Consider the following 15,709-nt stretch of genomic DNA (forward strand, 5'->3'; position numbering starts at 1 on the left):
CAAATATAATAACACAGTAAAAGGTCAGAAATGGAGGGCTGTACTTGATTGTACGATCTTGTTCTTTTCTGCTTTGACTGACTACGATTGGCCTCTACCTCCCCACCACATCAAAGACTTTTTGACTTTCTTTGCCGTGTCGTGTAAATGAACAACCACGTGTCCTCATCAGCACCTTCTAGGATAGTCGTCCTCCGATTGATCATTATCCCATGACAATCCAGCGGCTGACAGCTATTGTTGACCATCACCCGAAAAGAGGTTCGGAGGATAGAGCCTGTGTGGCTCGACGGTGAGCTGCATTAAAGATTATGAGAGTCCTATCTATATCTTTGAACTTTGATCAAAGATTATGGTGATCATAGCTCCCAAATCTTCGATGGGACTTCCTTGATGTTGATCTATTTCATTTTTTATAATTTGTAATGAAAATCCTTGATTGATAACACTTGCAGATGTTTAATGCAAAAATCACTGCGTTGTAGCTCAAAATCTTTACCTGCTTTCTTCTAGAATCTAGGAATAATTTCTCTAAATTGAAATCCATCTCGAAAAGGATAATTTATCCTTTTTACTGTGATTCCACGACCGGTTTATGTATATACTTGGTTGGAATACCATAATAATCTGTAGAATATATTAAATATGATTCATTTAACACATCAATTTATAATAAACACTTGTTTGAATGATTTTAAAGTTCTTTTTTTACATGTTAGTTTATATGTCAATCAAGATTAATTATTTTCTAAAATAATCTTAAATACATATTCTCAACATCAATTTAATACATTTAGATAAATATTTTAAACTTCATCTTGGTAGATTTGCTAGCTAAATCAAATAAAATATTAACTTGATTAATGATTTTTAATGACCTAGTTCACTCTTTATACTCAATTTAATTTCAGTTCATTTAATACTTGTATTATTTTTTTTAAAAAAATATAAAAATCAAAACAAAATTATTTTAATAAAAATAATTTATCTAACTAAATTTCAAGTAGAGTTTGGGAGTTTTTTAATGGATTTAATGCTTTACTTTGAATCATTTTTTTTTTATTATTAATATAAATATTTGGATTAATTTATATATAACTCAATTAATTTTATAAATCTCCACCAATTTTTAAAAAAACTCAAACTTTATAATTATTAAAAAATCAAATTTAAAATCTAATAGTTAAGCTAACGGTTTTCAACCATCAATCTTAAATGGTCACTCTTCAGGTAAAGAAATAAAGAGATATTAGAGAGAGAGAGAGGGAGGGAGAGCACAATCATAGGAAATAGCAGCAGCAAGCAGGCAAGTGGGAGAAGTTGTTGACCGAAAAGCATGGATTGCTTTTCGAGAGAGAATCAGGAGTTTACCAACGACTGACGTGTCAGTTGACTTTGGTCTGTCTCTGTCAATCTGCAGCAGTGTTAAATAACCTTACTTTATTGTTTTCCATTTTCCCTTGCATTATTGGCTGCATCACTTACGTCATGCTTCCCTTTGCATCTCGTCATCTACTTTTTATTACATATTCTGCCCACCAAAGTACAGTCCTATCGGATATTAGAACACAGTTATTTTTAAATTTTTTTTTATATATAATTTTAAAGTATAAAAAATTAATTTAAAATAAAAATAAAAAAACTTTCTAATTCTTTTAGAAGCACTTTTAAAATACAAAATAAGACTTGTTTTTTTTTTTCATGGAAATGAATTTTAATAACCATACAAATCAAAATCCATAACATGTTAAATTTCTGAATCCATATTCTTACGTATTTTTCTTGAATTTTTTTTCTTTGACTAGAAATGTTGGGGAGGGTGATATTTTGTGAAGAAAAAAATGCATCTTGAAGCTACATTGTTATAATAATAGCAATAATAATAATAAATTAATCGCAAGATATATGTGTTAATGCATGAGAAAACACATTGAATTGTATTGTAAAACTATTCAAATATTTTTATTTTAGCATAACATTTTTTCCTCACGAATTAATGATTTTTATTTATTCATTCTAAGGATGAGGTGCAAGGCAGGAGGACTCTTGAATAGAAGACATCAAGACAGCACATAACTGGATTCTGCCTCAGTGATAAACAGGCCCACAGCCCAAGGTGAGTGGACCATTCCACTTAACTAGTTGAGCCTATTGCCACCCATTTTCAGTTTTTTAGTTTTTTTTTAAATGACATCGTTTTGGAATTAAAAAAAATAATTAAAACTACTTGATAGACTTAGGTTATCTCTTTAACCTGTGATTTGATTCACCCAATCCGGACTTGAGCCATTTTTTATAATTATAATTATCAGTATAAATATGGCATGATTAAAGCCCATACGGGTCTCTTGAGTATTTGAGCCATAATCCCTTACATTGTCAGGTTTTGATCGGGTCAAAAATTAACTTGCTAAATCACTTAAGTTTGACCGAGGCATCTTCTTAAATGATTCAAAATCAAAACCAGTTCGGTCTAGGTCTTGAGTTGACCTGCTAGGTCATCGAGAATCATGAAATCTTCCAAGTGCTGCTCGCTTCAAGAAAGGAGGGGGAAAACCTAAAGTTTCAATTCTCATGTAATTTGTGGAGGGTTAATCCTACAATGGACAATGTCCATTTCATATAAATACAAGAAAAAAGAACAAAAGAAAGAAAAAAGCATGAATGATTTGGGACTTAGCTAAAATTGGCAGCAAGGAAACCTTTTGTTGTTTTCAATCTTGTATTTGATATCCATAGGGAAGATTGAGCTGCACCTAACGAGCGTTCAATCTAAGAAAAGGGTTCTAACCAACACTTTTGCAAATCACAAATACACAAGGGGCAAGGGCAGAAGGGTTCGTGAACCAGGTTCCATACACTTGAACAGTTCAATGTGACAAGACTCTTGAATTATGCAGATCCAGGTAAAAATTGTTTCAACATGTGTAGAACCCCTGATGTTTTCTTCAAATTCATCTCTTTTCTGTGCATTTCACCTGAGAAACAACAAGCTTGGGGGTTTAATGAAGGCACTCTCGTTAGAATACATGTTAACAATGCGTGGATATAAAGGCTTCCTCAATCGATAGTTACAGTTTTTAGCTAGCTTGATCTATCTCATCACTATTGTAGACTTGTAAAGTTGCTTACTGCCAATGAGCTTGTAGCTCAACCGGCATTGTCCTCCCTCTTAGAGATCCCACGTTAGAGCCTCTTAACAAAAAAATAAAAAAAGAAACAAAAAAGTGTTGTACACTGCAAATTTTTCAAATGCAAATTTCCTGCTATTATTTCTATTACATGAGCTAGAGGTTAAAAGCATGATACGAAGGAAATATTGCACTGAAGGCACCATAGGAGAATGTTCAGAATCAAATGCGGATTGTTCATGGGAATATTGATCTTATGGCTCTCGAGGAAACTCTAGTTAGCAATCCTTTGGATCTAAACAATCTTGCAATCCTAAAAGAATCATCTTCTAAAACACTTAAATAATATCAAACCCAATAAAAAAACATCATGATTAATTAGGTATAGAAAGCACGGGAAAACCAGTCTTCATGGTAAGTTTTGTGGTTTCTCAGAAAATAACGTACCTATTTTGGGAGAACCTCTTTGTGAGCTTTGAATGAGAGAATCACATTCCAGACTAAAGCAATAACATTAGCAGCAAGAACCTGAAATTGGTTTTTAAGTGAACGGTTATTGGAACACAGTAGCCAAAATCGCTAGCAAAAGTTACAATGATTGTCAACATGAATATTATAGCAAAATTTAACACTAACTTGACTCTCTATAACAGCTTCGGAGGTGAATGGTAATGGTACCAAACCTAAATATGGCCAGCACGTGCTGTGCAGATAAATGTAGGAACACTCTACCACTTCACCATCAGACAACTCAATTTGGCCACAATTTTAGCTCATTTCCGGCATTGTATCAGATGTCCGAAGCAAGTAGGGAATGCAAAGCTGTTCCCCTTTTACTACTTCAAAGTTTTTTTTTTTCTTTTTCAAACCAACACTTCAAAGTTATCTAACCATGTAAGACATGTAACATGCTAACAACCACAAATGTATAGACAGTGAGACACATGATGCTCGTTAAAACCTGAAATTGCTGTGGGACAAAACGGAAGTTCAGAAATTGAAACGGTATCCACAGTTGCCAATTTGCAAGAACAGCGGAAAACCATTCCTGCAGAAAAAGAATATTAAGAAAAGTTAACGCTGAACAATCCTTCCAACTGGCTGTGTTCAATGGTTTATAGACATAGAAGCCACAGAAAGAACAGAAAGGGATGCCCCTAAGTCTTTAACACAACCTGCTGAAGCTTAGGTACGACTTGTGATGGCCTTCCCTCCAGCGTCACCAATGTTGACAAGAAAACTCCAATGAATATAGGAGAAAAAACAAACTGCAATTATTTTAGAATACATAGAACATATTTAGCTCAGCAGCACAGATGTTGTCATGAAAATTATGAAAGTCAACTATGAAAAATTTGGTGTCACCTGATCAGCTAAAAGGCGCAAGAATGCACCTGATGCTCCAGGTACTGTTACCAATTTGCTCAAATATAAGTACCTAAGAAACACCAAGTCAAGTAATGAAAAATTAGCAGGATCCTATAAAAGCAGGTGTGTTTTCATTTTTTTTTTAGCAAATTCTGGTTGACAAGATAAGCACATGCATTGGAGTACAGTAGACACCAAAACAATTTGGCGGCTAAGAAACATAAACCAGAGCATCATTAGTATTAAGTCAAACAGATTGGATCATCCAGACTTCAGGCAAACAAAAATACAGAGTCATGTTTGAAGGGTAGAACTTCAACTGCAAATATTGACGCAAAAAAGTTTTAGGCTGTTATTTTCATGAATGGCTTCTCACATGAGTTAATTTAAACTCTACTCACTAACCTTCTCATGCTTGCAAAACCAAAATATGAAAAGTCTGAAGGATTACCAGATATGCAATGTGGGACCCACCAGTACCAGCCCCAAGAGTGTAAACAAGAAAGTTCTTTTAAGGTCTAGGGATGGAACTTGATCAATCACAAGCTGAGGCAGAAAAGGCAAAGATTTAGAAAAGTTATACATGAAATGGTCTATAACAAGAGCATGCATTAAAAATAGCTTAATTACTACAATTGAACATGGCAAGGAGTTCTTAGAAGATGCCATAGCGTAACCAGGACACACACACACACACACACACACACACACACATGAGAGCATATAAATGAAAAATTGGGCCATTGTTTCCTAATTCAAGGTGACACCACTGTTAGTTTAACTTGAGTTTGAACACTCTGCAGTTCAAAAAAAAAAAAGTTCGGATGTTCTTGCAGGCACTTCAGACCACCCTAAAGGATAATTCAGTGACTTTTATTTATTTAATATCATTATTTTTATATGGGGGGGGGGGTGTGGGCGCTGGAAATCAATTGTTTTCTCAAAGACTGTTCACACCTTGTTTGGAGGCATTCAGAAAAGAGATAGATCATTCAAAAACCATAAATGCAAAATCAAAGCTGCCAAAATTCCACAAATTGATGAAGTTGAACTACCATATAGATATCTTCAGTTCATGACACATCCATAGGTCGCTAAATAAAGCATAAACCACTCATCTTAGAGATCAAATGAATGGAAATCAATACAAAGAACAAACACTCACGACATATATATGAACAGAAAAAACCCAAAATAAGTAAAAAGTGGAAGAGAGATGCACATTTCGCTAACATCTGTTGCCATAGCCTGTAAAATTACCTGGCAGATCAAGTCTCCCATAAGAGTCAATATTGCAGAAGTTACAGCTTTAGTCAACACAGGGTAGTTTGCAAGAAGATTCAAATACCTGCAATAACATATAACTCAATCTGAGCTAAAAGTGATCTTGTTTTTAATATCGGTTATTGGTGAGAGATTATATCACAAATTGCAGGAGAAAAAAAAAAATTCAATGCAGACAAAGATGACAAATAGGGTACAGCATGTACATACAAAAATGATTCCATACTCCCATAGATTTCCACTTTAGGAGGAGTTAAGAAATATCTGATTAAACATTTTTATTGCATTCCCAAGACAACAAAATAGAATTTCACATACTATCAAACACCAATGTGAAAAAAAAGCTTGCTACGCAGCATGAACCAGAAAGAACTAAAATCACCAACAGCGTAAAAACTGAACAGTTTAGAAAAACTGACAATTCATCATTACCATGAAAGGAAGGACCAGTTACTATTTCCACCAGAACCACTACTAGCACCACTACCTTCACCTCCACCACCAGAAGAGCCTCCAACCCCACCAGAACCACCAGAGCCACCAGAGCCACCATCAGAAACAGCCAAGAGACGAGATTGATCAACACCCAATTGCCTATATCCCTTTCTGGTACCATCCAAGTCCTTAAACACAGCTCCATGACTATAAATTAAAGAATTTGAAAACAGAGTAGAAGAAGAACAGGCCCTGAATCCAGTTATCTGAACAGGTTTCAACGAAAGCTGAGTTCTTTGGCTAGAATGAGAAGTGGGTTTGCATGAAAAACCAACAAAACAGTATAACAATGGAGTCTTACGAGTGAGAGATACTGGGTTTGGCACCATTTTATTTTGAATGGAAAAAATGGCCTTCAGGGTTTAAAGGTGGTGTTTTATTTTTCTTTTTTTAAAGATCAGGTTTTGTCACGGGTAGGGTTTTTGGCTACTGGAGGCCAGGGCAGTGGAAAAGGCTTTGGCTGTTGCAGCGTGTGACTCACTTGCAGCTTAACTCTTTCGTGTCTCTGCTTTTGTTTGTTTTGTTGACGTAGGGGAATTTAAAAGGTTAAAGGTGATTGCTACAAGGTTAACCTTAATGTGGCCCCTAATGTACTACCTCTAGTGTAAAATGAGTCTCAAACATTTTGATTTTATCAATTTTATCCCAATCTAATCAACATTAGATAATGCAACTCTTTGAGGGTGTTTGAAAGTGTGGTTGCGTTATTTTTTAAAGTAATAAAATGCATTAAAATAATACTTTTTTATTTTAAAAAAATTAATTTTAATATCAGCACATCAAAATGATCTGAAAAACCAAAAAAATATTAATTTGAAACAAAAAAAATATAAATTTTTTTTTTTTAAAAAAAATACTTTTAAAACATAAAAAATAAATAAAAAATAATAGTTAAAAGAATTGATTAACTTAAAGTCTCCTCCTATTATAAAGCACAAAATTCAGATTATTGAAGAACAAATTTGACTTGCGCCACATATATACAAAAAAGAAAAGCAGTATAATTTTGAAAGGTAATTCAACTGGTCAGGTTTTGAGTTTGCTCCTCAATAGTCACGAGTTCGAGTCCTCAGGATCACTGGAAAACTTACATATCGTTACTTTCAAAGCTTATGGGATTAGTCAAGATACACACAAACTGACGTGGACATTCGTAGGTTAATAATAAAAAAAAAAAAGGAAAAAGAAAAGAAAAGTAGTGTAAGTACTGCTAGTTGATGCGTCTTACGGTCTCCATTAATTTCTCGGTGTCTCTCATGAATTCAATCTTCCTAAAGTCTAGCCAGGATTTCAACCATGTCGATCCTTTCTTCAGGTGATTCATTTGAACATTGCAGAGCCCACTACATTATTGGTGTGGCACATTCTCCTTATTTGCTGAATAGCCATCTCTTCGATTCATCTGGTTGCTATCCACAATTTCAGTTACTCACTCAGGCAATGATTCATTGACCATAAGAATCTAGTAATTTAATAGAAAGTTCTTAGGTTCATATGAACTCTTGTTTCTGCTTTCAAACTATCTTTCTGCATGTCAAATCTTTAGGCACAGCTCATCACTGTAGTTTTAAGAATTTAGTTAAGAATCACACAGAAAATGGAACCGGCCTGGAAGGTGCTAGTAATGTTTCTTATGTCATAGAAAGTCTTTTGAGCTTGCCAGGATATCGAGTGTGTTGATCCTTTCTTCAGAATATGAACTCTTGTTTCTGCTTTCGGCCTTAGGGATTGCAGAAAAAAGGCCTCAAAGTTATAAATATGGCCTATTAAAGCCCATTATGGTCCCCTGAGAGCTTGATTTGGGAACACGTGCTTGTTTTCTACATGAAAATGAATTGAAGAAGAAGTTGTATGAAAGAAATTTTACCTTGTAAAATTATAATAACAATTCATATGTGAACATTCTATTTTAAGACTGGATCAATGTTGTATAAGCTTAGTGATGAAAAACTTGATTGAATTGAGATTCAATTAACTAAAAAAATAAAAATTAAGGCCTTCTTCAATGATACACTCTAATGATAAAGAGACAAAATTCATGGTATTGACCATCAAATTTAATTCACACAGGAAAATTGGACAGCAATAAACTAGAACAATTTGATGTATGTTATGGCCTCCGCCTCTCAGAATCTCTCAAGAATTCCGCCTTGATGTTTTTAAGCCTTGCCAAGATTTCAACCATGGCCATCCTCTCTTCAGGTGATTCATTGACACATTGCAGTGCCAACTCCATTATAGATGTCACACAGTGCTCCTTCTTTAAGGAGTAGCCATCTCCTCTATTCAGCATGTTGCTATCCACAATGTCTATTACTGAATCAGGCAACGATTCTTTGATCCATCTCTTCAAGCTCATTTCTCCCTCGAACATTTCATCGGTAGGCCTTTTTCGCGTCAGCATCTCCATTAACATGATTCCAAAGCTATAGACATCAATCTTCGTGGACACGAGTCCGTCCAATCCATATTCTGCAGATGACAAGAATGTTACAGCTAGGATGTGATTTCCCGAATATTTAAGCTAAAGCAATGAACATATTCTGTTTGAGGGAGAGTACACATTACCTGGTGCCATATACCCTATTGTGGCGAGGGTCCTGGTTTGTGCAAAAGACTCATTTTCACCTAAGAGTTTTGCAATACCAAAATCACATACATGCGCGACCATGTCTTCATCTAGTAACACATTGCTCGGTTTCAAATCACAATGCACCACAGGAGATGGATAACCGTGATGGAGATACTCTAATGCTGATGCAACATCGATCATTATGTTCACTCTTTGAATGATGTCCAAGCAATAGTTGTGGGAGTATAACCATTTCTCCAAGCTTCCTTTAGGCATGTACTCCAGGACTAGGGCTTTGAAGTCAAGATTAGAGCAACTGCAGATAATCTTCACAAGGTTGCGGTGTCTAATGTTGCGTATGATTTCGCACTCTGTGTCAAAACTTCTGAATGCTCTTTGCAATTGCAGATTAAAAATCTTGACAGCTACATTTAGCCCATCAGGAAGCATCCCTTGATATACAGAGCCAAAACTTCCAACACCTAGCAGATTACTCTCTTGAAATTCATTTGTTGCACGTCGCAGTTCTAGGTAAGAAATTCTCCTCTGGATAGCTGTCACGGGCAAGGCTTCTGGGATTGGATCTTTTCTGTATCTTCGTCGACATCCCATGACAAGAAAAATGAAAGCCACCACAAGCAGTATAGATGCAACAGTTGGTAAACTGAACCTTAGAAGTCTGGATTTAGTCTTTGAATCTTTACGAGATTCAATGCTGCAAGGTGGGACTTGCAGCCGAGATGGGCCGCATAGGCCCTTATTCATAATAAAAGAACTAGCAGTAAAATTTGCGAACGGTCCTCCTCTTGGAATTTCTCCTTGTAGTCCATTGAAAGACGCATTGAAAAACTCCAAATATTTAAGTGCCTCTAGTGACTTGGGGATCTCACCAGACAAGTTATTTTGTGATAGATCTAAGAGTTCCAGGCTTACCAAACCACCGAATGCTTCTGGAATGGACCCTTGAAAGCTGTTTTTGGATAATGAAAATCTTATCAAGTTCTGGATCGAACCTATTGTACTCGGAATATTACCTGACAACTGGTTGCTTGACAAACGAATTCTTATTGCAGCTTCCATTTCTCCAACTTGCGAAGGAAGAGATCCATATAAAAAATTTGAATGCAGATTCAAAATCAAGAGATCCTTTAGGCTCCACAGAGCCATAGGTATGGTAGAACTTAATATATTGAAGTGAAGATAAAGTTCTCTTAGAGACGTGAGATTCCCTATGCAGGAAGGTATCTCTCCAGACAATACGTTATTGTTTAGTGTTATGATAGCCAGCCTCCTTGCAAGACATATATCAGGTGGAATGGAACCATTAAGATTGTTTTTAAAAAGATATAGTACTTGAATCTTCCTTAGCCCTCCCACTGTTGTAGGAATAGGTCCCATCAGACTATTCTCTTCCAAACTTAAGACAATTAGGTTGCTCAAGTTGCCAATCTCACCTGGAATATTGCCTTGGAGTTTGCTGGCGTATGCATAGAAGTTTGTTAGAAAGCTGGATAAATTCCCTACGGAATTTGGCAACATGCCATCTAAAGGGTTGTCCCCAATATGCAATTCTTTCAACTGCCTACAATTTGTCAAAGAGGTGATGAAGTTGAGTGTCTGACTGGAAGGGTGATTAGTAAAGGAATTGGATTGCAAACTGAGGACTTGCAGCGCTCTCAAATTTCCAAATTCTTGTAGAACATTTCCAGTCATCTTGTTATATGACAAATCAAGGATCTCCAACCTGGACATATTCCCAAGAAAGCGTGGCATTGACCCTGATAACATATTATCACCAACATGTAAGCCAATCGGTATGAATTGATGAAATAAACTTAAAACTGAAAACTGAAAGAGAGAGAGTGTGTGTGTGTGTGTGTGTGTGAGAGAGAGAGAGAGAGAGAGAGAGAGATGGGTATCGATCCGACCTGTTATACCATTTACATTTAAGTGCAGTTCCTCCAAGTTAGGAAGATCAATGCTGTTTTCTTGAGGTATTGATCCTGCCAAAATAAAATAAAAAAGTGAGGCGTATTATCTTTTGATGATGATGATAATGTGGAGGACATTAATATTCTAGTTTATATTAAGTTGGATGAAGTTGGTTTCTTGCATGTATATTTAAGAAATTATAAACATTTTAAAGAAAGACTACATAAGAGAAAAATATAAAGCAATAAAATATAAATTAGGATTCTACTTATATATATGACCCTTTTTGGTCAAAATTCCTGTCTTTCTTGGTGTTTATTTTCGTCTTATCAGGTTCGGTTTAATAGGAACAATAATCAAACCAATCTAATTTGATACTTAGAATTAGAACAAGGCAAAAGATAATGGCCTTTTGTTTTATCTGAGCAAGCAAACTGGGACAACTTTGATCCAGGATTCTTGTGTAATAGAAGCTCAAGAATTGTGTTTCCGAATGAATATAGTTTGGTAGATGTTGCAAATAAGGAAAATTATAAAACGAAACAGGGAGAAACCAAGAACGTATAAATTCTGTGCGATACTGTAGGCCTTCCACAGCAAAATAATGTTACAAAATCTGACCGTTTCGAACAGGGATTTAATGACAGGGTTTCTTTTTGCACTTATACGACTTGTGCTCTGCTTTCCCTAGAAGCATCTCAAACTATAAACGACTGTGTTCGAGGTGCGAAGAAAGAAGAGAGAAAGCATTGTCTGAATAATATGGCTAATGGGTATATTTGAAGTTAAATTAAAAATGAGATGTAATTATTTTTAGAGTTAAAACTTTATTTAAATTTAATCTTTAATATACATCTTTTGACATACAACATTAACATGATTTATATATATAAAAAAAATGAATGGAAAATTAATCTTAAAGAACTCTAGGTTTATATATTTTGATGAAGCCCAAAACTATTTAAAAAAACTCTATTCTACATTGAAAATAAACAAAATTTTCAAGTGTTTTATAAAGTGAGTAGTTAAAAATTTAAAACTAAGTTTAAAGAGAATCCAAGTTTTTAGAGAGAAGAGGGTTTAGGCAAAGTGAGTTTTGATCTTAAAAAATACAGATTTGTAGCTATTATGTTTAGATTTAATTCTTGATTTAAGATGATTAATTAAAAGTTGATAATATAAAAATTAATTCTGATTATTATCATAATTAATTCTTTAATTTTTTAACTTCTAAAATTCACTATAAAAAGAGAGTGAATGGAGAGTTTCTTACAATGTTTTTTTTTATTATTATTTTTATACACTCTTCGTCATCTCATATTTTAGTTTTTTTTTTTTATGCTTTGTTTTTTCTTTAAAATCTAGAGCTAATGTTTATTTTGTTGAGAGATATTTGAGTTACATAATTTTTTGTTCACATACCTTGTTTAGAAGTACATTTAAACTAATATAGTGATGTTGAAATCTTGAAAAATATATTGCAAACATCTTAATTACACAAGTTATGAGTAATAAAACTTTAAAGACAAAATATTCATCATTGACAACAATAAAAGATTCATTATTTTAAAATATTTCAACAAGTATATATCATTATCTATTTCAATTTAAGCATAGTTATTACTATTATTAGTATGCATGCTAAAATTTTAATTTTATATCAATTGTAATTTCGTAATATGCATACTAGTATTTTTTTTTATTATATTTATGTTAAGAATATGTTTGACCCGAGTTTTATTTTTGCATATGTTCATATATTAAAAAAATTATATACACTCTTAGACTTTCATTGAATTTTATTTTTATGTTTTGTATATTTTTATGTTATTATAAACTTCACATCATTACTCACAAATCTTATATATTTATAACTATGAAAAACAAGCATTACCTGACAGGTTATTGCAACAAAGTTGAATGCTTCTTAAAGAAGTCATGTTGAAGATCGATCGAGGCAAATCACCTGCACAATATCTTAGGATATTAGTAAAAAAGATGATAATCAATGAATAGGTTAGTAAAATATGTTACAAAAATGCATCAAAGAAAGTCTGTCTCTCTGTGCACATATAGGAACGAGAGACTGCAAACCTGACAACATATTGACACCAAGATTTAGAATCTCAAGCATAGGGAGGAATCCAAGTTCTTCTGGAATAACTCCAGTGAAGTTATTATAAGGCAACCATAACGATTGAAGCTCTCTACATTTGAATAAATCAGACGGGATTTGGCCACTGAGTTGATTAGTGGAAAGAAAAAGCATTTCTAGTCTAGGAAGATGGTCGCACATGTTCTTCGGAAGACTTCCAAATAGGCCGTTAAACATGAGATCAAGGACTTTCAAGGAAGAGATGTTGAAGATTGTGGATGGGATTGTACCTGAAACATATCCATGCATGTTAAAAAAAACCCTTCACATGTTAAGAAACTAAAGTTGATAATTAAAGGTGATCATTTGGTACCTGTGAGATTATTTCCATCGAATCTTAGTTCTTCAAGTCTCTGCAAACTCCCAAAACTTTCGGGTATCACTAATGATAACTTATTGGAACCTATATCCATTTGCTGCAATCGGTGTAGATTACCTATCTCGCTGGGTAGATCTCCATGGAAACTGTTGTTGTAAAGAATCAGATATTGAAGAAAGGACAGGTTTCCAAGCTGTGGAGGAATGGTCCCTAGGAGGCCCATGCTAGAGAGATCCAGCGCTGTGACTCTTTGCCTGCGAACACTGCAAGACACTCCCATCCAGTTACAGAAGGAGGTCTTGGAGGACCAGTTGTGAGCTAGCATGTTTTGAGGATCAAAAGTAATGTGATCCTTGAAGGCAAGAAGGGCAGATTGGTCAGTGAAGTTACTTGCGGGTATGCTAATGCATTTCTTCGACAGAGACATTAGCAGCATCGAAACAAGAACAGTGATCCAAACTCTCCCCATGACTTGTTTTGTGAGAACATAATAATAAAAATGAAGACTGTGAAAAAGCTTTATAAGCTGATTTTGAATGGCGACCAAGATCACAAATCCTGTTTTCCTTGAATTAATGATCCTGACTTCCATATGGACAGATGCTTTCATAAATGTGGTGTCAGAATGCCGTTAAAGACCTTCTCAAAAAAAGTCAAAATTAAATAACGTGAAGGAACCACCAAGATTGTAATACCCGTCTAAATGTTGTTGGACCATGCTATTTGCCAAGTCCTTAACTATATGATTATGTCCTATATGATAGTTGATTGGATAATTTCAAGCATGAGTATGTTAAATATCTCTGGATAATGTTTCAATATTATATAATTGGATGATCTTTTTTAATTTAAAATCCATATATATAAGTATGTTAAATTCATTCAGGTCATGAGATCATAATAACTCTAAATAAAACAAATTATAAAGTTTAATTTCTATTAAATTCATTCTTGAATAATAAAATTGAGAAAGAATAAATCTAGAAAAGACACAATAAAATAACTTTTCTAAACAAAATTATAAGTTTGGATAAAATTTTGAGAATGTCATTACCAGTCTTGCAAAGCCTTTCTAATCTCTAATTGCTCTAAAATTTTAACATGAAATATACCAATATATCAGGAAACTCCTCGTAAAATTCATGTTCAATTTAATGATCGGATTAAGAGATATAATTAATACTGTAAAACTAGATATTATTTATAAAAAAAAACACCATTTAACTAGAACAGAATGAACCAGAACGGGTCAAAATTTAAATAAAATTTCTAGAATGAGCTTAATTTTTAAATGGAATAAAAAAATTTTAATTTTTTTTAAATTAAAATAAAATATGCCAGCTATTCCAAACGGAATGAACATAATTGACAATCTTCTGACCAAAAAAGGTAAGATTTGACCTATGTGAACCAAAGTAAAAGTTTCCTTCTATCTTCATTGATACTAACTTAAGCAATGAAAGATCCCTTGACCTTGTTTTGCAGGCTTCCAAGAGGTCAAAATTGAAGTCGTGTTCAACAGCTCAACTTAGACGCCCAACACCCTATGTGGGAGGAGACCTATCAATTCTCTTATGACACCTAACAAAGACCAGCCTCGTCAGGTGGAAAACAGGAGAAAGGAAAATGGAGGTGAGAAATTACAAATCTCAAAGCAAGAGATATATTAAGAATTGCTCCTTGATCTTTCTAAACCTTGCTAGGATTTCAACCATGTTGATCCTTTCTTCGGGTGACTCGTTAGAACATTGCAGAGCCAACTCCATTATAGATGTCACATTGCTCGGTTTCAAATCACAAAGCACCACCGGAGTTGAATGACCTGATGAAGATACTCTAATGCAGATGCAACATCAATCATTATGTTCACTCTTTGAATGATTTCCAAGCAATAGTTGAAGATAATCTTCACGAGGTTGCGGTGTCTAATCTTTTAATTTAAATTAAAATTAAAAGTAAATAAATGCATGGCTTTCTAAAAATCTTTTATTGGTTCAAGGGGAGGACAATCCTTTTTTTTTTAAAAAAAAAAAAAAAAAAACCTTTACGACACATTGTCTACAGTTTCAGATTCCAACCGCTAGAGAGGAGCTAAGGTTTTTTCAATTCAAAAAAATTATTTTCAATATATTTTAATCTAAAAACAAAAAAAAAACTCTTAGATTCTCAATAAATTAATTTCTTAACTCAAAACATATTTAAACTGATTTGAAAAATAAAATCAAATCAAAATGAAATTTTTTTTTATCAATCACTATCCTTTTTTATAAAATAGAGTAAAAGATTCCATAATGGAATTTTTTTCATTGAATGAATTTTATTAACATCAATAATAAATTTATTTATTATCAAAATATAGACAACTAATAACTTTCTTTCTTCTTTTTTTTTTCAACAACTCTCTATTTTTTATCTCTTAAACTCATCTTAATTAATATCAACAAAATAAAGTT

The 15,709-nt window shown here is 33.8% G+C and overlaps 3 protein-coding genes across 4 annotated transcripts; all 3 read right to left on the reverse strand.

Moving 5' to 3' along the window:
- Positions 1-1,262: 1,262 nt before the first annotated feature.
- On the reverse strand, positions 1,263-6,801 carry LOC118033178 (protein sym-1). Of its 2 annotated transcripts, none has more exons than XM_073405155.1 (8): positions 6,216-6,801; positions 5,760-5,847; positions 4,951-5,045; positions 4,497-4,569; positions 4,307-4,399; positions 4,093-4,179; positions 3,579-3,659; positions 1,263-1,531 (listed from the first exon to the last, which is right to left on the reverse strand). In XM_073405155.1, the coding sequence occupies exons 1-7, from the start codon at positions 6,605-6,607 to the stop codon at positions 3,579-3,581; spliced, it is 909 nt and encodes a 302-aa protein (XP_073261256.1). In that variant the 5' UTR covers positions 6,608-6,801; the 3' UTR covers positions 1,263-1,531. The 2 variants fall into 2 exon arrangements, with proteins under 2 accessions (XP_073261256.1, XP_034893963.1); XM_035038072.2 differs by lacking the exon at positions 1,263-1,531 and adding an exon at positions 2,543-2,978.
- A 1,541-nt stretch (positions 6,802-8,342) lies between these two features.
- Positions 8,343-11,145, reverse strand: LOC140954668 (probable LRR receptor-like serine/threonine-protein kinase At3g47570). The gene is made up of 3 exons (XM_073405068.1): positions 10,779-11,145; positions 8,847-10,628; positions 8,343-8,750 (listed from the first exon to the last, which is right to left on the reverse strand). Exons 2-3 carry the CDS (start codon positions 10,621-10,623, stop codon positions 8,389-8,391), a joined length of 2,139 nt encoding a protein of 712 aa, XP_073261169.1. The 5' UTR covers positions 10,624-10,628; positions 10,779-11,145; the 3' UTR covers positions 8,343-8,388.
- A 1,511-nt stretch (positions 11,146-12,656) lies between these two features.
- LOC118033179 (uncharacterized) lies at positions 12,657-13,786 on the reverse strand. Its single transcript, XM_035038074.2, has 3 exons — positions 13,251-13,786; positions 12,877-13,167; positions 12,657-12,748 (listed from the first exon to the last, which is right to left on the reverse strand). Exons 1-3 carry the CDS (start codon positions 13,723-13,725, stop codon positions 12,657-12,659), a joined length of 858 nt encoding a protein of 285 aa, XP_034893965.2. The 5' UTR covers positions 13,726-13,786.
- Positions 13,787-15,709: the final 1,923 nt, after the last annotated feature.

The sequence above is a fragment of the Populus alba genome, chromosome 16, assembly GCF_005239225.2.
Source record: "Populus alba chromosome 16, ASM523922v2, whole genome shotgun sequence".
In the NCBI taxonomy this organism is placed as follows: Eukaryota; Viridiplantae; Streptophyta; class Magnoliopsida; order Malpighiales; family Salicaceae; genus Populus; species Populus alba.